Source organism: Rhineura floridana, chromosome 6 (genome assembly GCF_030035675.1).
Source record: "Rhineura floridana isolate rRhiFlo1 chromosome 6, rRhiFlo1.hap2, whole genome shotgun sequence".
NCBI classification, from domain to species: Eukaryota; Metazoa; Chordata; class Lepidosauria; order Squamata; family Rhineuridae; genus Rhineura; species Rhineura floridana.
Window position 1 is genome coordinate 609,970 of NC_084485.1, and position 23,970 is coordinate 633,939.

Consider the following 23,970-nt stretch of genomic DNA (forward strand, 5'->3'; position numbering starts at 1 on the left):
GTCCCCGCCCTCGGAAGCTCGGGGGCTGGACGCCCAGGAAAGGGCATTCTAAGTCGTGGCCCCTGTTGTGGAATTCCCTTGCACCTGCCATCTTCGCTGTACAGTTTTTGGCAAATGCTAAAGGCCCATCTCTTTACCCTGACCATCAGCACTTCAGGTGTATGTTGTCAGGACTCAACTATTCCTATGAATGTAACTTGTTTTTATCGCTCTTAATACTGAGTTTTAGACTGCTGTCACCTGCCCTGGAGCCTGCTGGTGAAGGGGAACAAATATTCTAATGATGATAATGACAGCAACAACCGCAGCTAAGAGCAGCAGCAGGCAGCGCACGTTCTGCCTATCTGCCCTTCCCCTCCTCCTCCTCCTCCCTTTCTCCCTTTGTTGCTGGCTCTTGCCACTGACTGATTGTAAGCTAGTTGGGGCAGGGACCTGCCTTTTGGTTTGCTACCTTGTTGAGCTCTGCACATTACAACTAGCCCTGCGTGAACAGCAGTGGTGGCAGAACTGAGTGGCAGGCATAAGGGGAGACAAGATGTGGGGGTCTTGGTGGGTGCATGAGGCAGCCCCACCTGCTCTGCCTTGGCTCTGGGGGTCCATCAGGAGCCCCTGGGGAAAATGGGCCCCAACGCCCTGCAGGAGTGGGACTACTTTGGAGGCCTGGGCAGCAGTGCCTGCGTGTCAGGTGGACCTGGGCTGCGGTGAGCTCTCCTGGGGAAGGAAGCATGCCCTTGGCATTGCCCGTGCACAGCAATGCCTGGCCGGGTGTGTGTGGAGATGCCTCACCCCTTCGCGGGGAAAGGGTGGCCTGGCCTCTCCACCTGGGAACGTAGGAGTCTTGCGGGCTTCCTCTCCGCCTTCCCCTTGCAGGTCTGTTGCCAGCCCAAGCCGGAAGGAGCCCTGGGAAGGAGAGCTGCTGATGGGGCTGGAGGCGGACGCTTTGAGGCGACACTCTTGCTCGGCAGTCACTGAATCTGCAGACATGTGTAGGACACGGGCGGTTGGTAGACTCCCATGGCACGGTGCGAGCTGCAACCTGCCGCAGCACAAAGGCAGCCAGGAGGGGAGAGAAGCACGACAAAAAGCTTTTCACACTCTCTGAAAAGCTTCCCATCAGCCAAGCCCGTCGCACGTGCCAGCAAGCGAGCCCTCGCTGCCTGCGGGAGCCGTGAGGAGCAGCACCGGCTGCCCGAGAGAGACGGGCACCAAGGAAGCCGCAGTCTGAATGAAGCCGCCGCCACTTCTGACGTCCAAGCAACAGGCAGTGCCGGCGGGAGGAGGGGCAAGCCAGCAACACTGGCGGCATTCCAATCAGAGCCAGCGGCGCTGCAGCAGCCTCAATGCCCCCCCCCAAGAAAACCCCACAGGCAGGAACCGGGGCAGGGAGGCAGCTCAGTCGGGACCTGCTGGGGAGGGGTGCGCTGGGGCGCTTCAGCCTTCAGTGGGGGGGCTCCACTGCTGGGCTAACTGGAGGTGCTCTGGAGGGCAGATGGGACGGGGGTGCTGGGGGAGCTCCCACTGTGCCTAGGCTGGCTTTCTGCTTCCACCATGAGCATCAGGTGAGGTGGAGGAGCGCATCCAGCTTTGGACCAGCTGCCGGGGTGCTCAGGTCGACAGCTTCATGCAGGCCAGTTCCAGCCTCCCCGCCCAGCTGTGGGCCGGAGGTCTGGCAGGCGTCCTCACCACAGGAGGTCCAATGATGGCAGGACTGAAAAAGAGGCGAGGGGGCTCGTGTTGTCTTCCTCGGACGCCCAGCCTCCTCACCTCAGCTGTGCTGGGGCTGGGCGGTGCTGACGCGACAGCAAGGGAAATGCACTCTGCACATGCTGGGCTGGGCCCTGGCATTCAAGGGAAATGGGAGAATGGGAATTCTGTGACGTGACTTCACGTGCTCTGGGACTGAACCCTGGCATGGGAAACAACTCCTGGGGCTAAGCTTGGGGATCCCTCGCTCACACGACAGCGTGCTCACGTTCCTCTTTGGTCGGGGGCAGGGAAGTCCGTTTGCTGGGGGCCCTTTGCCTTCCAGGTGCTGAAGGGGTGCTCAAGATGGCCCCCTTCGCTCTCCCTCCCCCAGCCTGCAGCGTCTGGGATCCTGTCCTAGTGTGGGAAGCCGCCCCACCCTCCTTTGCAGGCAGCAGCGCAATTTTATTTGCTTCATAGCTGAATAAAGGACAACAAATCCTCAGGAGGCAAACTAGACTTGATTGAAAATAAACTCGACAGCCAGACAATTAGGAGGGTGAGTGGAGAGTCAAGGGGGCCTTGACCCGGGTTCCCTCGCCCTGCGATGCAGGCTGAGCACTTCATAAACAGCGGCTCCAGATGCCCCGGCCAGCCCCCTGGCAATGGGACTGCTCTCCTCAGCTGCCTTTCTCTTGAGCTGGGGGGGGAGGGGGAGGGGGAGGGGTGGATCCCTGAACTGGACTGCAGCCTCTCCCAGGAGGAAGCCAACAGAGGCCCCAGTGACCGGCAGCTATGGCTGGCCTGCTCTGGTCCATCTGGCCAGTCCTGAGGGAGTCCGTTCGAGGTGAAGTAGTCCAGGGTCTGACTCTGGTCAGAGGCGCCACCCCCTGTAAGGAGTGCAGCAGGAAGCTGGCCGTGTTGGAAGGTGCTCCCAGAAGGGCCTCCAAGGAGGGCTGGATTCCAGAGGGAAGAGCCGTCCCTCGGAGAGCGCCTGAGTCTCTTTAGAAACACCTCTTGCTTGCCGGCTGTTGGCAAGGCTTCTGCAGGGGGGGTTGCATTCGTGGAGCCCAGGGAAAGGCCCCTTCCTCCCCCCAGGCATGCAGGGGAGTGGACGCTCAGCCCAGGGCTGGCTGTGTGCACCGTGGGGGTGGTGCTGGGGATACAGTTCAGCTCCCTGTTCCAGAGGGGCGGGCGGGCTAGCTCAGTGGCCGAGCGCAGGCCTTGGATGCTGAGGGTCTTGGGGTCTGAAGCGAAGAGCTTTGGGGGGCAGAGCTAGGGCATGTGCCCAGGGGACCTAAGAGCAAGAGCAGCTCTCCCCGCTGGTGATGCCCAGCAAATGGCATTCAGAGGCACACTGCCTCCAACACTGGAGGGGCACATAGCCATTATGGCTAGCAGCACTGATAGCCTTAGTTGCCTCCGTGAATTTTCATAATTCTCTTTTAAAGCCATTCAGGTTGGTGGCCCTCACTGCCTCCTGAGGGAGTGAACACTGAGAGTGAGCTGTTGCCAGAAGCAGCAAAAAAGTTTTCTTCAGGTACTTCCATAGTAAAAGACAGAGAAAAGAAATGGTGGTTCACCTACTCAGCGAGGATGGCAAAATGATAACAGATGGCAAAGAAAAGGCAGAAGTGCTCAATTCCTACTTTGGCTCAGTCTTCTCCCAAAAGAGGGTCTATGGAAACATGAAACATGAAGGGGCAGGATTGGAGCTTGAGCTTGATAGACAAATGGTCAAGGAATATCTAATCACTTTGAGCCAGTTCAAATCTCCGGGGCCCGATAAATTGCATCCTAGAGTATTGAAGGAACTGGCTGAAGAATGATCAGAACCACTGTCTATTATCTGTGCAAAATCATGGAGGATGGGTGAAGTGCCGGACAATTGGAGGAGGTCTAATGTTGTCCTGTCTTCAAAAAGGGCAAAAAGGAGGAACCGGGGAACTACAGACCAGTCAGCCTGATATGGATCCCTGGAAAATTATAGAGCAGATTATAAAGCAGTCAATTTGTAAGCATCTTGAAAACAATGCAGTGATTACTAGCAGCCAACATCAAGAACAAATCCTGCCAAACTAATCTTATCTCCATTTTTTGATTGGGTAATCTCCCTGGTGGACTGTGGGAATGCTGTGGACATAATATATCTTGACTTCAGCAAAGGTTTTGGCAAAGTATCCCATGATATTCTTATTAGCAATCTAGCTAAATGTGGGCGGATCCACAGTTGGCTTCAGAATCGTACTCAAAGAGTGCTTATCAATCGTTCCTTCTCAAACTGCGGGGAGGTAACAAGAAGGGTAGCGCAGGGCTCAGTCCTGGGCCCAGTGCTCATCAACATTTTTATTAATTAATTGGATAAGGAGGTGCAGGGAATGCTTATCAAATTTGCAGATGTACAAAATTGGAAGGGATAGCTAATACCTTGGAAGACAGAAACAAAATTCAAAGTGATCTTGATAGGCTGGAGCATTGGGCTGAAAACAACAGAATGAAATTCAACAGAGATAAGTGCAAAGTTCTACACCTAGGAAAAAGAAACCAAAAGCACAGTCATAAGATGGGAATACAGTACTTGGCTCAGCAATACAACATGCAAGAAGGATCTTGGGATTGTTGTTGATCACAAGCTGAATATGAACCAACAGTGAGATGTGGCTGCAAAAAAGGCAAATGCTATTTTAGGCTGCATTAACAGAAGTATAGTTTCCAAATCACATGAAGTCCTAGTTTATTTATTTATTTATTTTATTTTATTTATATACCGCCCTAAGCCCAAGGGCTCTCTGGGCGGTGTACATAAAATAAAACAGTCAGGAATATATAAATACAATAATACAATAAAATCAAGCCAACAAAGGTAAACAAAAATAATCAAACAGCAGCAAAATACAACAATACATATAATAAAACTCATTAAAATGCCTGGGAATATAAAAAGGTTTTCACCTGGCGCCGAAAAGATAGCAGCGTCGGCACCAGGCGCACCTCATCAGGGAGACCATTCCATAGTTCGGGAGCCACAACCGAAAAGGCCCTATTTCTAGTCACCACCCTCCGAGCTTCTCGATGGGATGGTACTCGGAGGAGGGCCTTAGATGTTGAGAGCAGTGTACGGGTAGTTTCATATTGGGAGAGGCGCTCCACCAGGTATTGCGGTCCCATGCCGTGTAAGGCTTTATAGGTCAAAACCAGCACTTTGAATTTAGCCCGGAAACAAATAGGAAGCCAGTGCAGACGAGCCAGAACAGGTGTAATATGAGCGGACCTTCTTGTCCGCGTCAACAATCTGGCCGCTGCATTCTGGACTAACTGTAGTTTCCGAACTGTCTTCAAGGGCAGCCCAACGTAGAGCGCATTGCAGTAGTCCAATCTAGAAGTTACCAGAGCATGAACGACTGAGGCGAGGTCGTCACTGTCCAGATAGGGACGTAGCTGGGCTACCAATCGGAGATGGTAGAAAGCATTCCTTGCCACTGAGGCTACCTGAGCCTCAAGAGACAAGGAAGAGTCGATAAGAACTCCCAAGCTACGAACCTGTTCTTTCAAGGGAAGTGTAACCCCGTCCAGAACAGGGTGAACATCCACCATCTGGGCAGAGAAGGCACTTACTAACAGCGTCTCGGTCTTGTCTGGATTAAGCTTCAGTCTGTTAGCTCCCATCCAATCCATTATCGCGGCCAGGCAACGGTTTAGTACGTTAACAGCCTCACCTGAGGAAGATGAAAAGGAGAAATAGAGTTGCGTGTCATCAGCGTACTGGTGACAACGCACTCCAAAACTCCTGATGACTGTGCCCAGCGGCTTCATGTAGATGTTGAAAAGCATGGGGGACAGAACCGATCCCTGCGGGACTCCACAATGGAGAGTCCAGGGTATCAAGCAATGTTCCCCAAGCACTACCTTCTGGTGGCGACCCACCAAGTAGGAGCGGAGCCACTGCCAAGCAGTACCCCCAACTCCCAACTCCGTGAGTCTTCCCAGAAGGATACCATGGTCGATGGTATCAAAAGCAGCTGAGAGATCAAGGAGAATCAACAGGGTCACACTCCCCCTGTCCCTCTCCCGACAAAGGTCATCATACAGGGCGACCAAGGCTGTTTTGGTACCAAACCCAGGCCTAAAACCGGATTGAAACGGATCGAGATAATCAGTGTCATCCAAGAGCCCCTGGAGCTGGCCGGCCACCACCCGCTCCAGAACCTTGCCCAGGAACGGAACATTCGCCACAGGTCTATAGTTGTTCAAGTTATCTGGGTCCAAGGAGGGTTTCTTCAGGAGTGGTCTCACTACCGCCGTTTTTAGGCAGTCAGGGACCACTCCCTCTCGCAAAAAGGCATTGATTACCTCCTTGGCCCAGTTGGCGGTTCCGGTCCTACCAGCTTTCACCAGCCAAGAGGGGCAAGGATCCAGCACCGACGTGGTCGCCCGCACCAGTCCAAGGATCTTGTCAACATCCTCAAGCTGCACAGACTGAAACTCATCCAATAAATAAGGACAAGACCGTGTTCTGGTTGCTTCATTGAATCCAGCTGCTATAATATTGGAGTCTAAGTCCCGACGAATGCTAGCGATCTTGTCCTGGAAGTGTCCAGCGAACTCATCACAGCGGGCTACAGATGAATCTATAGTATCCCGAGGGCCAAGATGTAAAAGCCCTCGTACAGTTTTAAAAAGCTCCGCTGGGCAGGAGAGTGATGCCTTAATACTGGCAGCAAAATAGCTCTTTTTTGCTGCCCTCACCGCTGCTGTATATCGCTTAGAGCAGGCACTTACCAAGGCATAATTGCATTCGTCGGGAGTCCGCCTCCATCTGCACTCAAGCCTCCTCCTCTCTTGCTTCATCGCTCTCAGCTCCGAGGTATACCATGGGGCTGTATGAGCTCTACATAGGAGGGGGCGCATGGGAGCGATTGTGTCAACCGCCCGGGTCATCTCCCTATTCCACAGTTCAACCAGAGCTTCAACAGGAGCGCCAGTCTTCTCAGTCGGAAAATCCCCCAGAGCCCTTTGGAAACCCTCAGGATCCATTAATCTCCGGGGGCGGACCAATTTAATAGGTCCCCCACCCTTGCAGAGGGAAAGGGTCACCGTAATCGTAATCATAATCATTGGCCTATCTAGATGAACATTATATATCCTACATGGACTGGCAGAAGCCCTCCATGGTTTCAGATGGGGAATGTTCCCATTCTTACTGGGAGATACCAGGGATTGAACCTGGGACCTTCTGCATGCAAACCACGCATACTATCACGGAGCTATGGCTGTTCCCGAAAATTATAGGAACATAACTGTCTTATACAGACTCAGACCATTGGTCCAACCTGTTCAGTCATGCCTACACTGGCTGGAAGCAGCTTCTCAAGCTTCAAGCAGGGGACACACCCAGCTCTCACTGCTGATGCCAAAGACCGAACCTGGGGACCATTTGTAAGCAAAGCGCATGCTTCTTCACTGGGCTACAATCCTTCCCCAATGAGGGAGTGAAACACACCAACTTCAAAGAATCCCTTGATCACTCTTTCTTCCAGTGGCAGTTTTCCTCCAGTGGTGTCCATTGGCCATTGCCAATTGCTGGGTGCGCAAATGCACATCCGATGGGCAAAGATGTCGATCGCTTGCAAGAGTTGCTGTGACTGCATTTAGGGAAGGGATAGGAACACAGGAAGCTGCCTTGTGCCATCAGATCCTTGGTCCATCCAGCTCAGCATCATTTACACTGACTGGCAGCAGCTCCCCAGGATTGCAGACAGGGGTCTCTCCCCCAGCCCTGCCTGGAGATGCTGGGGATTGCAACTGGGACCTTCTGCCAAAGCAGATGCTCTACCTCTGAGCTACGGCCCTTCCCTAAACCTTGCTAAGGAGGAAAGGGGTGAGTCAAAATGTATATAGGAAGCTGCCTTACACCAGGCCAGGTCTGTTTATCTTCAGGGCTCAGCGAGAGGTCTCCCTCTCTCTCATCCACTAAGCCCTTTTTTAAGAACCAGGGGCCTCCTTCTTGCTGTGCATGTGCTCTGCCACTCAGCTGCAATCCCTCCTCTTCCTGGGCTAAGAAGAATGCATCCAATTCTGGACACCACACTTTAAGAAGGATGCAGACAAACTGGAACAGGTTCAGAGGAGGGCAACAAGAATGATCATGAGACTAGAAACAAAGCCCTATGAGGAGAGACTGACAGAACTGGGCAAGTTTAGGCTTGAGAAGACTAAGGGGAGATATGATAGCACTCTTCAAGTACTTGAAAGGTTGCCACACAGAGGAGGGCCAGGATCTCTTCAGAATGCAGGACATGGAATAATGGGCTCAAGTTGCAGGAAGCCAGATTTTGACTGAACATCAGCAAAAACATTCACACTGTCAGAGTGGTATGACGATGGAACCAATGACCTAGGGAGGTGGTGGGATCTCCCACACTGGAGGCCTTCAAGAGGCAGCTGGACAGCCACCTGTAGGGGATGCTACGAACTGGATTACTGCATTGAGCAGTGGGTTGGACTCAACGGCCTTATAGACCCTTTCCAATTCTACTGTTCTATGATTCTGTAACACCGTTTGAAGAACACCTCCTTTCTTCTGTCTGTCCTGAAGTTTCATTGGATGTCCTAGATATTCTAGTGTTATGAGAGAGGGGAGAAACCTCTCCTTATGTACTTTCTCCATGCCATGCATAATCTCCCATGCCTTCTGTCATATTCACCCTTCCCTTTCCTCCTAGGGGAGCCACTCCTTCCCCTTGATTATTTTGGCTGCCCTTTTCTAAACTTTTTCCAACTCTACTGTATCCTCCTGTTTGAGGTGAGGCGACCAGAACTGTACACAGTTTTCCAAATGTGGTCGATTTATATAATGGTATTATGATATTGGCAGGTTTATTTTCAGTCCTTTTCCTAATGATCCCTAACATGGAATTTAAGTAAGGATTTTTTTTGTCCCAATGTTCATCACTTTACTCTTGACAACCTTGAACTGCTCTTGTAGCTCTTCGCAACCCCTTTTTGTTTAATCACCCTGAACAATTTGGTATCTTCAGCAAACTTGGCCACCTCACTGCCTACCCCAAACTCTAGATCATTTATGAACAAGTTAAAAAGCCCAGGTCCCAATACCGATCCTTGAGGGACTCCACTTTCTACATCCCTCCATTGGGACAACTGTCCATTTATTTCTATGCTCTGCTTCCTGTTTCTTACCCAATTCCTGATCCACAAGAGGACTTCTCGGCTTGGGACCACATTACCTGATGGAACGCCTCTCCCGATATGAACCTACCTGTACACTTCGTTCAACATCGAAGGCCCTCCTCCGGGTGCCTACTCAGAGGGAAGCCCAGAGGATGGCAACAAGAAAAAGGGCCTTCTCAGTGGTGGCCCCCGAACTGTGGAACGATCTCCCTGTTGAGGTACGCCTGGCGCCAACATTACTATCCTTTCAGCACCAAGTTAAAACCTTCCTCTTCTCCCAGGCATTTTAACATTTTAACAGCTAATACTTTAACTCTTTAAAATTTTAATATTTTCACATTTCAGTATTTTAGTATGCTAGTGTTTTTGTAGTTTGGTGTGTTTAAATTGTTTTCTTTGTGGCTTATTGTATATTGTATATTGATGTTTTACTGTTGTGAACCACCCAGAGAGCTTCGGCTATGGGGCGGTATAGAAATTTAATAAAATAAATACATAAATAAATTCTCCTCTTATTCCATGACTGCTGAGCTTACTCAGGAGTCTCTGGTGAGTACAATGCTGCTGCTGCTAATTCTTCTTCTTCGGTATATCCATTTATTTAATTCATTACAAAGGGGAAAAAAATCCAAACAGATTAAAAACACATCTGAACATTTTTTTTAAGTATCTCATTTATAAAGCTGCAAGAGCCAGACGCGCACTTGTGGCCTGAAACAGAAGGGAGCTGACCGAAAAGAAAAGCATCCCGAATGCTTTTTGAAAGGCCATGTACACAGTGTGTGCTGGATCAACCCTATTCACTTACTGACATTCTCAAAGATCAATGAAAGATTAGTGAGTCAGGACTTACCCTTGCAGAAACCATGCTGGCTCTGCTTCAACAAGACTTAGTCTTCTATATGCTTGGTAATTAATAATGCTTTCTCCCAGTATTCCTGGTCCAGGAGGGAGATGTTCTCCCTCTCTTTTGTGGCAGCCGTCTAGGTGTGGGAGAGAGTTTTTCAACCTTCTGTCCCCCCCACCCCATCCTTAATCCTTGCGCCCGTGTCATAAAGAACAGGGGAAAGCCACAGACCTGACCAGTGTGCCTCATCCCCTCGCACCACCTTGCCTGTCTGCAGCTTCCCTCCTGCCAGCCCTGCTTAGCCTCTGCCCCTTTGCGTGTGTCTTGTGATTGCTTTATGATCCACTGGGGAAACCCAGCCAAGGTCTCTCTCGCAGGTGCTCCGCAGCCATGCCCTGAAAGTGGGGCAAATGCAAGCTTTCCTGTGAGCAAGTCCACCAGGATTGGTTGGGACTTCCTGTACCATCCTGCCCAAGTGAGTTGGAGCTCTCCCAGCAAGCACTTGTGCATCTTTCCTTCTGGATCTGAAGCCCTTCCCAGTTGTATATAGCAAAGTCATTTTGAGTTTGCATCCTGTCCTCCTCTGTTGTATTGCAGTTGCTCCTACTTTGTGTCTGCAGATCCTGTGAGCTCCATCTGCGCTTCTCCATCTGAGGTGGCGGAAGCAGCTCTTTGGCCAAAGAAGGAAGTGGTGCAGTCTGCCTGGGGTGTGAGCTGAGATGTGGGGGTGTCAGGACGCCAAGATGGGGCTGATTAAGAGCGCAAGGGGGGAGAAGGGGGATGTAGCTTTTCCCCACATGCTAGTTTTTCTGCAGGTGACAGTCTGGCTTGGCTGAGAACATGGCAGAGGTTGAAGTTGAACAAACTGAAGCCTCCCTGTCTGGCTTGGGGCTGCTGTGTTTACTTTGCACCTCCCCGGCTGCTCTCATGCCCCTGGCGCTGCTGCTGCTGTTGCTATTGTGGCAGAAAGGTGGTCTCTTGGGAGCTGCGCACAAGTGCACCCCCCCTCTTGCTCCCCATGGGTTGGTGGGACGAGCCAGTGCCTCGGGCCTAGTCATCTGTCTGCCTCCCTTTACTGCTGCTGGCCTGACATGGGCTTGAGTGTGACTCCATTTCCACTGGGCCGGGCACTGAAGGGGGGAAGGCCGTAGCTCAGCAGGTAGAGCACCTGTGTTGCAGGCAGAAGGTTCCAGGTTCAGTCCCTGCTGGCATTTCCAGGTAGAGCTGGGGAAGAGCTCTGGAGAGCGGCCGCTGCCAGTTTGTGTAGGCAGTACTGAGCCCGATGGACTGAGGCCCTGGCTTGGTTTCGGGCAGCTCTCTGTGTCCCTGTGAGGTGCTTCCCCTCCTTTCTTCCACATGTTGGGAGAGTTTGTGTGGACTTTTGCAACTTGCAACACCCTCCTGTTGTTTGCTCCAGGTGCGAGTTGCAGCAGCCGCCCTGAGTGCTGTGCCTGTGAACAGCAGCAGCCCCTAATCTGTGGGTGTTGCCTGCTGGCTCCGTAATGGCATCTTCTTGGTGAAGAATGAGCATGGCTGGCATGTGGACGTTGACAAGTTGTGGCAGTGGGCTGACAGCAGCAGTGAACAAGGGAGCCCGGGGCACACCTGTGGGTTTCTGTGCACTAAGCACCTTGTGCAATGTTCAGCATCCTCAGCTTCCATTTACCATTTATTTTAATGGTTTATTGAAGAAGGGCAGGCTTCTAGTCCTTCTTGTGGCTGCACTTGCTGGGAGGGGGGCTCTTGTCAGTCGGCGGGTGCTTTGTTGTCCTAAGAGCGCCCCCTTTGTTCTCCATGGCTTCCACTCTAGCCCCTCCCCGACCCACAAGCCATCTAGCCCCCAGTTTCACACTTCTTTCCATTTGCTAAAATAGAAAATTAAAATGTCAAGCTGTATCCTGGAAGCAACATATATTATGCAAATGATGCTGAGATTTGCAGATGTGCTTGACTGATATGGGTGTGATAACAGAATTCCGCTGTGTCTGAGCCTGAATTGAGGGGTTGGCATCGCCCTGTCAGGCCTCCCTTGCTCCCAAGCTCAGGGATCACTCCCCACATCAAACACCCCACGGGCCATGCCTCTTCGCCCCCCTTCCCCAGCAGCCTCCTCACAGCCCCTTTTTCCACCTGGTGCCCAGGTACGCCATTGACCACAGCGCTGACCTGGAGCAGATCTTCAGCATTGACCCCCAGACGGGTGCCGTCGTGACCACGCAGGTGCTGGATCGGGAGACTGCTGGCTGGCACAACATCACGGTCTTGGCCATGGAGGCAGGTGAGCGGAGGGGGCAGGGCTGAGGGGGCCTGACCGCTGCAGCACAGGGGATGCCCGGGGAGGGGTCCTGGCGAGGGAGAGAAGGGCAGGAGCCCCCCACGGGGTGTGCCAACGTAGACAAGGAAGCAGCAGGCAACAAATATTAATCCAAGGCGGGAGGGGCGGGCAAGCATTGCTGCTGCTGTCGCCACTGCATACCTGTCAGGGGGCCTGTTGGGGTTTGGGGAGCCGTGGTCACACAGTGTGCCTCCTCTTGCATCCAGGCGCCTCGCCTGTGACTGCAGCTCGGGCTGCAGCTTCCTCCAGATGATGGGGAGGGGGCCCAGAGAGGGAGCATAGGAATGGGGCTCCGTTCGTGGCCAGTGGTGTATCTTCAGTACCTCTCCCTTCCTGCTCCCCAAAGCAAAAACTCCACGTTGCTGCAACACACACAGACCCACACATGGATGGTCGCTAATTTCCCAGCTTTCATTTTTGAAAAAGAATCATTTTGTAGTTTATTCTTAATGTGTTTTTTAACCATACAAATGGATGAGAAACTCGATGACGGAGGAGGCGCCCTGTTGTTAAAGGAAATAAGGAGCGCCTGAAGCTGGATCAGGCCAGTGGCCCATCTAGTCCAGCATCCTGTTCTCACAGTGGCCAACCAGGTGCCTGGGGGAAGCCCGCAAGCAGGACCCGAGTGCAAGAACACTCTCCCCTCCTGAGGCTTCCGGCAACTGGTTTTCAGAAGCATGCTGCCTCTGACTAGGGTGGCACAGCACAGCCATCACGGCTAGTAGCCATTGATAGCCCTGTCCTCCATGAATTTGTCTAATCTTTTTTAAAAGCCGTCCAAGCTGGTGGCCATTACTGCATCTTGTGGGAGCAAATTCCATAGTTTAACTATGCGCTGAGTAAAGAAGGACTTCCTTTTGTCTGTCCTGAATCTTCCAACATTCAGCTTCTTTGAATGTCCACGAGTTCTAGTATTATGAGAGAGGGAGAAGAACTTTTCTCTATCCACTTTCTCAATCCCATGCATAATTTTATACACTTCTATCATGTCTCCTCTGACCCGCCTTTTCTCTAAACTAAAAAGCCCCAAATGCTGCAACCTTTCCTCGTAAGGGAGTCGCTCCATCCCCTTGATCATTCTGGTTGCCCTCTTCTGAACCTTTTCCAACTCTATAATATCCTTTTTGAGATGAGGCGACCAGAACTGTACACAGTATTCCAAATGCGGCCGCACCATAGATTTATACAACGGCATTATGATATCGGCTGTTTTATTTTCAATACCTTTCCTAATTATCGCTAGCATGGAATTTGCCTTTTTCACAGCTGCCGCACACTGGGTCGACATTTTCATCGTGCTGTCCACTACAACCCCGAGGTCTCTCTCCTGGTCCGTCACCGCCAGTTCAGACCCCATGAGCGTATATGTGAAATTAAGATTTTTTGCTCCAATATGCATAATTTTACACTTATTTATATTGAATTGCATTTGCCATTTTCCCACCCATTCACTCAGTTTGGAGAGGTCTTTTTGGAGCTCTTCGCAATCCTTCTTTGTTTTAACAACCCTGAACAATTTAGTGTCGTCAGCAAACTTGGCCACTTCACTGCTCACTCCTAATTCTAGGTCATTAATGAACAAGTTGAAAAGTACAGGTCCCAATACCGATCCTGGAGGGACTCCACTTTCTACAGCCCTCCATTGGGAGAACTGTCCGTTTATTCCTACTCTCTGCTTTCTGCTTCTTAACCAATTCCTTATCCACAAGAGGACCTCTTCTCTTATTCCATGACTGCTAAGCTTCCTCAGAAGTCTTTGGTGAGGTACCTTGTCAAACGCTTTTTGAAAGTCTAAGTACACTATGTCCACTGGATCACCTCTATCTATATGCTTGTTGACACTCTCAAAGAATTCTAATAGGTTACTGAGACAGGACTTTCCCTTGCAGAAGCCATGCTGGCTCTGCTTCAGCAAGGCTTGTTCTTCTATGTGCTTAGTTAATCTAGCTTTAATCATACTTTCTACCAGTTTTCCAGGGACAGAAGTTAAGCTAACTGGCCTGTAATTTCCGGGATCCCCTCTGGATCCCTTTTTGAAGATTGGCGTTACATTTGCCACTTTCCAGTCCTCAGGCACGGAGGAGGACCCGAGGGACAAGTTACATATTTTAGTTAGCAGATCAGCAATTTCACCTTTGAGTTCTTTGAGAACTCTCGGGTGGATGCCATCTGGGCCCGGTGATTTGTCAGTTTTTATATTGTCCATTAAGCTTAGAACTTCTTCTCTCGTTACCACTATTTGTCTCAGTTCCTCAGAATCCCTTCCTGCAAATGTTAGTTCAGGTTCAGGGATCTGCCCTATATCTTCCACTGTGAAGACAGATGCAAAGAATTCATTTAGCTTCTCTGCAATCTCCTTATCGTTCTTTAGTACACCTTTGACTCCCTTATCATCCAAGGGTCCAATTGTCTCCCTAGATGGTCTCCTGCTTTGAATGTATTTATAGAATTTTTTGTTGTTGGTTTTTATGTTCTTAGCAATGTGCTCCTCAAATTCTTTTTTAGCATCCCTTATTCTCTTCTTGCATTTCTTTTGCCAGAGTTTGTGTTCTTTTTTATTTTCTTCATTCGGACAAGACTTCCATTTTCTGAAGGAAGACTTTTTGCCTCTAAGAGCTTCCTTGACTTTGCTCATTAACCATGCTGGCATCTTCTTGGCCCTGGCGGTACCTTTTCTGATCTGCGGTATGCACTCCAGTTGAGCTTCTAATATAGTGTTTTTAAACAACTTCCAAGCATTTTCGAGTGATGTGACCCTCTGGACTTTGTTTTTCAGCTTTCTTTTTACCAATCCCCTCATTTTTGTGAAGTTTCCTCTTTTGAAGTCAAATGTGACCGTGTTGGATTTTCTTGGCAATTGGCCAGTTACATGTATGTTTAATTTAATAGCACTGTGGTCACTGCTCCCAATCGGTTCAACGATACTTACATCTCACACCAGGTCCCGGACCCCACTGAGTATTAAGTCCAGGGTTGCCTTCCCTCTGGTCGGTTCCATGACCAACTGGTCTAGGGAATAGTCATTTAGAATATCTAGAAACTTTGCTTCTTTGTCATGACTGGAACACATATGCGGCCAGTCTATGTCCGGGTAGTTGAAGTCACCCATTACTACCACATTTCCTAGTTTCGATGCTTCCTCAATTTCATATCTCATCTCAAGGTCTCCTGAGCATTTTGATCAGGGGGACGATAGATCATTCCCAGTATTAAATTCCTCCTGGGGCATGGTATCACCACCCACAACGATTCTGTGGAGGAGTCTGCCTCTTTTGGGGTTTTGAGCTTGCTGGATTCAATGCCTTCTTTCACGTATAGAGCGACTCCGCCACCAATACGTCCTTCCCTGTCCTTCCGATATAGTTTATATCCAGGGATAACCGTATCCCACTGGTTTTCTCCATTCCACCAGGTCTCCATTATGCTCACTATATCAATGCTCTCCTCTAAGACCAAGCCTGTCAGTCTTCTGGGTTCTGAATCCAGACCGTGGGGGGCTGGCTCCGTCTGCATTTTGGAATGTAGCCATTGTGGCCGCGGGTCCAGCCGCTGTCGTTTGGCAGCTGATGACTTCCCCAAGTGAGGTGACACAACAATGTCAATCTCAAGGTAGCAAAATAAGGGAGTCACTCTGTGGCCCATCAGTGGCATTAGGTGTCTCTGGATGAAACTGATTACCCAGTTCCATCGCAATCTGGATGCAGACCTGGTTTCAGAACAGAATCCGCCTGGGTCGACCTGATGGATAACCTTTATTGTGAGAGAGACGGGAGTCCTCCTGGACCGCCTCAGTGGGATGGGCATTGGAGGCCCTGCATTACGGTGGTTCTGCTCTTGCCTCCACGGCCACTTCCAGAGAGTAGCATTGGGTGAGGGCTCCTCGGCCCCCTGGAACTTGTGCTACATGGTTCCGCAGGGGACAATTCTCTCCCCAGTGCTATTCAACATCGATATGAAGCCGTTGGGAGCGGTCATTAGGAGTTAGAGCAAGGTGTCAGCAATATGCTGATGACTTGTAGCTTTATTTGTCCAAAGCATCTGACTCAGGAGAGGCTGTGAATGCTCTAGATCAGTGTCTGAATGCTGTAGTGGTTCCCATGTCTGGGAGATAGGCAGGTTGCCTGTTCTGGATGGGGTCACACTCTCTCTGAAGGACCAGGTCCATAGCCTAGGGTACTCCTGGATTCATCTTTGTCACCAGAGGCCCACGTATCCTCTGTGACTAGGAGTGCCTTTTGCCAGTTTTGTCTGGTTCATCAACTACAGCCGTTCCTGGACAGTGATAGCCTGACCTCTGTAGTGCATGCGCTGGGTTACTGCAATGCGCTCTATGTGGGGCTGCCCGTGGCCTGGTTCGGAAGCTCCAGCTGGTGCACAATGCAGTGGCCTGACTGCTGATGGGAGCACATGACCGACAACATGTGACACCTCTCTTAAAACATCTGCATTGGCTGCCCATCTGCTACCAAGCCAGGTTCAAGGTCCTTGTATTAATTACAAAACCCTGAGCAACCTAGGTACAGGATAGCTTGATCACTGAGACCATCTGCAGGAGCATCTCTGGGCGTCCCCCAAGTCAGTGAGGTTCATTTAACATCGACACGAAATGGAGCCTTCTGTGTCATCGGCCCAGTTCTCCGGGATGCTCTGCCAATAGAGATGCAGCAGCCACTTCCTGTGTTAACGTTAAGCCCCTGCTGAAAACCTTCCTGTTCTGCAGGCTTAGACAGGCAATTAAGATGCTATTTTTGCAACAGTTGGCCTTTGTTTTTATTGTATTTTTGATGTTTTTATGCTATGGTGTTTTTTTTTAATGTGTTGTAAACTGCTTTTAACGTTTTAAAATAGCGGTTTGCAAATATTTCTATAAATAAGTACAGGCCCTCCTCCTCCTAGGCAGGGCACATAGAAAGCTGCCTTATGCCACGTCAGATCCTCAGTCCATCTGCCTTAGTAGTGCCTGCTCTGACTGCCAGAAATTCTCAGGGCTTCAAAGCAGAGTCTTTCCCAGCCCTACCTGGAGATGCTGCCAGCAATCCCACATTGAACCTTCCGCATGCAAAGCAGATACTCTCCTGCTGAACAGGAAATAAGAGGCTGCCTCTTGTCAAGTCAGTGTTGTCTGTACACTGACTGGCAGCAGCAGCCTTCCAGAGTTTCCGACGGGTTTCTATTTCCTAGCCCTACCTGGAGATGCTGCTGGGGTTTGAACCCAGGACTTTCTCCCTCCCACCCCCACTTAAATCTGGTCTGCCCCATGCTGGTCTTCCAGGCCTTCCTCCAAGTCTGCCCTCTTGATCCCCGATTTGGTGTTGGGGGAGGGGGCTTCCCACGTGACTTCTGCAAATCCTCCCCATGACTGGGGGGTTTATTGACCAGCAAGAAAGGTGGGGGACTAGTTGCAAGTTGACATCCCTCCTGAGAGGAAAGGAGGCTTGAAGGAGTGAGATTTGGAAAACTTTGGGTGCCCGGGAGGATGTTGTGGCCCCCGAAAAAGGCTTCTGCACCTCCCTTTCCAAATCGAAATGGTGCCGGACCAGAATGTTTTATGGGGATTCATAGGATCTTCTGCCTTTGCTTTGTGATCCCTGCTCAAGTCTCTTCTGAGGGCCTGCCTGTGCATGAGGACTAGGAGCTTAGTTCTGCATCCCTTCATAAGAACATAAGAAGAGCCTGCTGGATCAGGCCAGTGGCCCATCTAGTCCAGCATCCTGTTCTCACAGTGGCCAACCAGGTGCCTGGGGGAAGCCCGCAAGCAGGACCCGAGTGCAAGAACACTCTCCCCTCCTGAGGCTTCCAGCAACTGGTTTTCAGAAGCATGCTGCCTCTGACTAGGGTGGCAGAGCACAGCCATCACAGCTAGTAGCCATTGATAGCCCTGTCCTCCATGAATTTGTCTAATCTTCTTTTAAAGCCATCCAAGCTGGTGGCCATTACTGCATCTTGTGGGAGCAAATTCCATAGCTTAACTATGCGCTGAGTAAAGAAGGACTTCCTTTTGTCTGTCCTGAATCTTCCAACATTCAGCTTCTTTGAATGTCCACGAGTTCTAGTATTATGAGAGAGAGAGAAGAACTTTTCTCTATCCACTTTCTCAATGCCATGCATAATTTTATACACTTCTATCATGTCTCCTCTGACCCGCCTTTTCTCTAAACTAAAAAGCCCCAAATGCTGCAACCTTTCCTCGTAAGGGAGTCGCTCCATCCCCTTGATCATTCTGGTTGCCCTCTTCTGAACCTTTTCCAACTCTATAATATCCTTTTTGAGATGAGGCGACCAGAACTGTACACAGTATTCCAAATGCGGCCGCACCATAGATTTATACAACGGCATTATGATATCGGCTGTTTTATTTTCAATACCTTTCCTAATTATCGCTAGCATGGAATTTGCCTTTTTCACAGCTGCCACACACTGGGTCGACATTTCCATCGTGCTGTCCACTACAACCCCGAGGTCTCTCTCCTGGTCAGTCACCGCCAGTTCAGACCCCATGAGCGTATATGTGAAATTAAGATTTTTTGCTCCAATATGCATAATTTTACACTTGTTTATATTGAATTGCATTTGCCATTTTTCTGCCCATTCACTCAGTTTGGAGAGGTCTTTTTGGAGCTCTTCGCAGTCCCTTTTTGTTTTAACAACCCTGAACAATTTAGTGTCATCAGCAAACTTGGCCACTTCACTGCTCACTCCTAATTCTAGGTCATTAATGAACAAGTTGAAAAGTACAGGTCCCAATACTGATCCTTGAGGGACTCCACTTTCTACAGCCCTCCATTGGGAGAACTGTCCGTTTATTCCTACTCTCTGCTTTCTGCTTCTTAACCAATTCCTTATCCACAAGAGGACCTCTCCTCTTATTCCATGACTGCTAAGCTTCCTCAGAAGCCTTTGGTGAGGTACCTTGTCAAACGCTTTTTGAAAGTCTAAGTACACTATGTCCACTGGATCACCTCTATCTATATGCTTGTTGACACTCTCAAAGAATTCTAATAGGTTACTGAGACAGGACTTTCCCTTGCAGAAGCCATGCTGGCTCTGCTTCAGCAAGGCTTGTTCTTCTATGTGCTTAGTTAATCTAGCTTTAATCATACTTTCTACCAGTTTTCCAGGGACAGAAGTTAAGCTAACTGGCCTGTAATTTCCGGGATCCCCTCTGGATCCCTTTTTGAAGATTGGCGTTACATTTGCCACTTTCCAGTCCTCAGGCACGGAGGAGGACCCGAGGGACAAGTTACATATTTTAGTTAGCAGATCAGCAATTTCATCTTTGAGTTCTTTGAGAACTCTCGGGTGGATGCCATCCGGGCCCGGTGATTTGTCAGTTTTTATATTGTCCATTAAGCTTAGAACTTCCTCTCTCGTTACCACTATTTGTCTCAGTTCCTCAGAATCCCTTCCTGCAGATGTTAGTTCAGGTTCAGGGATCTGCCCTATATCTTCCACTGTGAAGACAGATGCAAAGAATTCATTTAGCTTCTCTGCAATCTCCTTATCGTTCTTTAGTACACCTTTGACTCCCTTATCATCCAAGGGTCCAATCGTCTCCCTAGATGGTCTCCTGCTTTGAATGTATTTATAGAATTTTTTGTTGTTGGTTTTTATGTTTTTATGTTCTTAGCAATGTGCAGGCTCGCTTTGTGGTGCTCCTTGAACTGTGTAAATAAAGCAGGGGAAGGGGAGAGAGATGCCTTCCTTCCTGCAAGGGAGGTGATGGTGGTGACCACAGCCTTGCTCCAAGGGCCCTCCCAACAGCTTTCAGGGCAGGTGGTGGCTGCTCACCTGGCTGTGGGTGAAGGTGAAGCCCTCCCCTCTTCTCCAGGAAGCCATTGCCTTGCAAAGAGCTGTGGGGCCATCTCCTCCTGGGGGTTACAACGGTACGGGACATGCAGAGGCAGCTAGTCAAGCGTGAACTCTTGAAGACCAAAAGGGGGTTGGGGGCTGCCATTTACGTGGAGGAGCAAGGGGGGGAGTGCCACTTGTCACTGTTCAGTCCCTGAAATGAATTTGGACCAGGCTACTTAAAGGACCAGCTCCTCTTGCCCACCCACCATGCAGGGTAATAATAAATAATAATAAATAAAATTTTATTTATGAGTCGCCTATCTGGCCGAATTAACGGCCACTCTAGGCGACGTACATTAATACCATAAAATAAATACAGTATAAAACCAATACAAACCACACTCAATAATTAACTAATCACCCCTCTTACATTTAATCAACAGGATTAAGAACTAACCCACCCCAGAGCTCCCGTAGGCCTGCCTGAACAGCCAGGTCTTCAAGGCTCGGCGGAAACTTATCAGGGAGGGGGCATGTCGCAGGTCAAAAGGAAGGGAATTCCAGAGGGTGGGGGCCACAATCGAAAATGCCCTCTCTCTGGTCCGCACCAGCCTAGCTGTCTTAACTGGTGGGACCCAGAGAAGGTCTTGTGTGGCTGATCTTGTCAGGCGGCATGATTGGTGATGCTGGAGGCGCTCCTTCAGATAAACTGGGCCGAGACCGTATAGGGCTTTAAAGGTTAATACCAACACCTTGAATTGGGCCCCGTAAACAACTGGTAGGGCTGGTGGAAAAGCACCCAGGTGAGGAAAGGGCCGGCTGTCTTGTGGCACCCGGGATGCAGAACACCTTCCGCTGGGAGACCTTCATAGCCCCCTTCTTTGTTGGCCTGAAGACCTTTGGGGTTCCAGCAATGCCTCGACTTGCTTTCTGTTGTGACTTTTTCCGGTTCCCTTGGATGATGACTGCATTGACTGTCACTGCCAGGTCAGTCTAGATGATACTGAGCTTGGTGGGCTCCGTAGAGGGCCGCTTCCTGTGTTCCCATGACTGACCCTGCTGTGCTGCCGGCTGTTCCACGTGGCCCCGCTTGCCTTGTTCACACCCCTCGGTTGTGGCTGTTTTTCCCAGTCTTCCTGCCGCTTGCTGCTGCACCCATAATAAGAACATCAGAAGAGCCGGCAGGTGGATCAGGTCAAGGGGGCCCCAAATAGTCCAGCCCCCTGTTCTCACAGTGGCCAACCAGATGCCCCAATGGGAAACCGCAGGCAGGACCAGAGCGCAAGAGTGCTCTCCCCTCCTGTGGCTTCCAGCATCTGCTTTGTGGAAGCGTATGGAGGCAGATCACAGCCATCATGGCTAGTAGCCTTGTCCTCCATGAATTTGTCTAATCCTCTTTTAAAGTCATCCAAGTTGGTGGCCACCACTGACTCTTGTGGGAGGGAGTTCCATGGTTTAACTCTCCCTCTGTGTGAAGAATACTGTCCTTTGTCTGAATTGAGAACGAAAGAATTCAGCAAAGGCGCACACAGGCCAAATATGGGCTATCCTGGGTGCACTTGTGGGGTGCCTGCTATGTGCTCCACCCCTCTCCATACGCCTGCTGTCACACACACAGCCCGCCCGATCCTCACTCTTCCCTACAAGCCATACTGGTCCTTGGCAGGCAGCAGTGTGGGAGGGAGCGCACAACTATATTTTTGGCATTTGAGAGCCCTGTAGGAGGCAGCTCTTGCTGGGGAGGGAGCTGGGCAGAGCTTCACAGCCAAGCAGATGGTGGGGGAGAGCGAGTGGCTCTGCTCAGTTTTCCCACCACCAGGCAGGCTCTGTTTTTCGGGGGGGGGGTCCTGTGAGCATCACCCTCTCCTCTTCCTCTTCCCAGCTCCTCTCAGGTCCTCCTCAGCTGCCTGTCGAGGGAGGCTGCTCTCTCATTCCTTGCTTGCTTGCACTCCCCAAAGAGGAAGCCAACAGCTTGAAAGCTGCTTTTCCAAACTTCAAACAAAGACAAGCGGAAACAAAGCCAGGCAGGTCCCGGTGGCTTCAGCTTTTGATGCCTCCCAGCTGGGTCTCTGGGGCCTGGGCACGCGGTTTCAAGAAGGGCCCTGAGGCATTTCCCCCCATGCCTCTTCTGGTGGGGCTGGCTGGCTGGCTCTGCTCTTTGGCAGGCTCTTGGGGAGGGGCGGGAGGGGGATGGACTTGGCAGAATAAACATTCCCTGCAAGTGCAGGTAGAAGGAGAGCACCTGCCATGCTGGGGAACCGGAATGTGAATGAAGGAAAGGGGAAAGCAGCAAGGGGGTGGGGGTGTCACAAGGCTGGCTCTGCAGTGGCCAGGGGGGCTGCTGAGGGGCAGCGGGAGGCGCCCGCCTTCTGAGGGAGCAGCTCCTTCTGGGGAAGGGCTCAGTGGTTAGAGCGTCTGCCTTGCACACAGAAGGTCCCGGGTGCAATCCCCCATAGCATCTCCAGAGGCAGGGCTGGGAGAGGGACCCTGCCTGAAGCCCCGGAGAGTGCTGCCAGTCAGGGCCAGTCAGGCGGTGGCCCAACCGGTTGGCCGATCTCCAGCCGCCTATGCCAGACCCGTTTCTGGTGGGCAAAGGGCCCTTGGGGTGGCTTGGGGGCTGGACCCAAATAAGTGTTCATGCAGGACCCTCTTCGCTCTTGTGCAGCATTTTCACCCCATCATGGGCGGTGAGCAACTCTGGGCTGCCAGCCGGCCGGCCGGCCGCACGAAAGACTCCAGGCACGGAGATGCACCGTGGGTGCTTTATCTCCCCTTCAGGGAAGAATCATGCCCAGGGTGAGGGAGGGCAGAGAGCCCTGTTGGAGAGTGGCGAACAGCGGGCGTGCAGGGCAGCGGGGGGCTTGGTGTTCTGCCTTGGTCAGGGCCCCCTGCCTAGCACTGGGGGGGAGCGTCTGTGCCGAGGCAAGGCAGTTCCGGCCCAGCCCTCTGCCTTGGGGGTTGCCCCAGCGTCAGGAAGGTTGTCCTCAGCAAGGGGGGGGGCAGCTCTGCTGGGGGTTGTCGACTTTGCTTAAAGGTGCAATGGAGCCACCTGGGCTCTTGCTACTCAAAAGGAGCTTTAAGTGTGTTCCTTACAGGGACAGGAAAGGAAACAAGCCATAGGAGCAACTCAAGAGGTAGCAGGCTGGAGTAGCTGCAGGGGCTCAAAAGGTGCTGTGGAAGATGAGGGGGTGATGCGCTTGCTCCATCACAAGTCGCCCTCCCCAGATCCGCTCTGCAAAGGCACTGCTCCGTTGCTTGTGGGGAAGGGGCAGAGGCGGCCTCTGGCCAGGGAAGGAGTATGCTGGGTCTTGCCCTGACCAGGAGAACCTCCCGTCCTTAGAGCTGCCTCCAAGCAGACAACAGATGTTAGGGAGCGGGGAGTGACAGCGTAGAGCCAGCCAGGTGAGCTGCCACCATGAGGTCTGGGAACATGCTTCCTCACCAAGGCTCTCAGCGGCTCCAAGGCTCTGGGAAACAGGCATTTGGCATTCACATACTAGATGAAGCATGAATGCTTTTGGATCTTGCAATTAACCTTCAAAGTATAGATGTTTTTAGAATTTTAGATCTCTGTTTTGGGTCCCAAAGTGGCTGCATTATTCATTGTCCCCCACCCCGTGGTGGGGCTGTGGGGGTTCAGAGCTTGCAGGCCCCCTGTGGTGGGGCAGCACAGCAGGTGACTTTGGGGGGGTCTGGAGTGGGCCATCCTCTTAATGTGGGGGGGCGCAGAGCAGGGGTCTCCCAGTCCTGGCCTGCCATGTGCCTCCTGTATCCATGCCGGCCGGCTCTGGTGGCACCGCCATGGAGTGGCGTGGAGGGGCTCTGCCGTGCCCCATGGTCTTGCGGGCTGAGTGTCCCCCACCCGTTGCCAGCAAATGCAAGGCGACAGGAACCAGAAGGGCAATCTCTTCCACAGCAGCTCCGATTTCCAGACCAGTCAGCAGCCCCTGCAGCCCAGAGGCCTGTCAGGCTGCATTAGCACCAGTGCTGGGCAGGCGCCTTTGCGTGCCGACTCCTCTCTGTCAGGAAGTTCTGACTCATCCATTTTAGCTGTCCAGACGCTCCTGCCAGTGACATTATCCTTAACGTTTTGTAATCATGAAATATTAATGGCGGATATTGAATT

At 51.2% G+C, this 23,970-nt stretch overlaps 1 protein-coding gene across 5 annotated transcripts in view; it reads left to right on the forward strand.

The window, feature by feature from the left end:
* Window positions 1-23,970, forward strand: part of CDH22 (cadherin 22) — a 111,629-nt gene that overhangs the window by 69,619 nt on the left and 18,040 nt on the right. For 4 of the 5 annotated variants that reach the window (XM_061630690.1, XM_061630686.1, XM_061630688.1 and 1 more), the window contains exon 7: window positions 11,860-11,996. In XM_061630690.1, the coding sequence (XP_061486674.1) occupies window positions 11,860-11,996 (137 nt within the window). The remainder of the gene's footprint in view (window positions 1-11,859; window positions 11,997-23,970) is intronic. The other variant, XM_061630687.1, reaches the window with a different exon arrangement.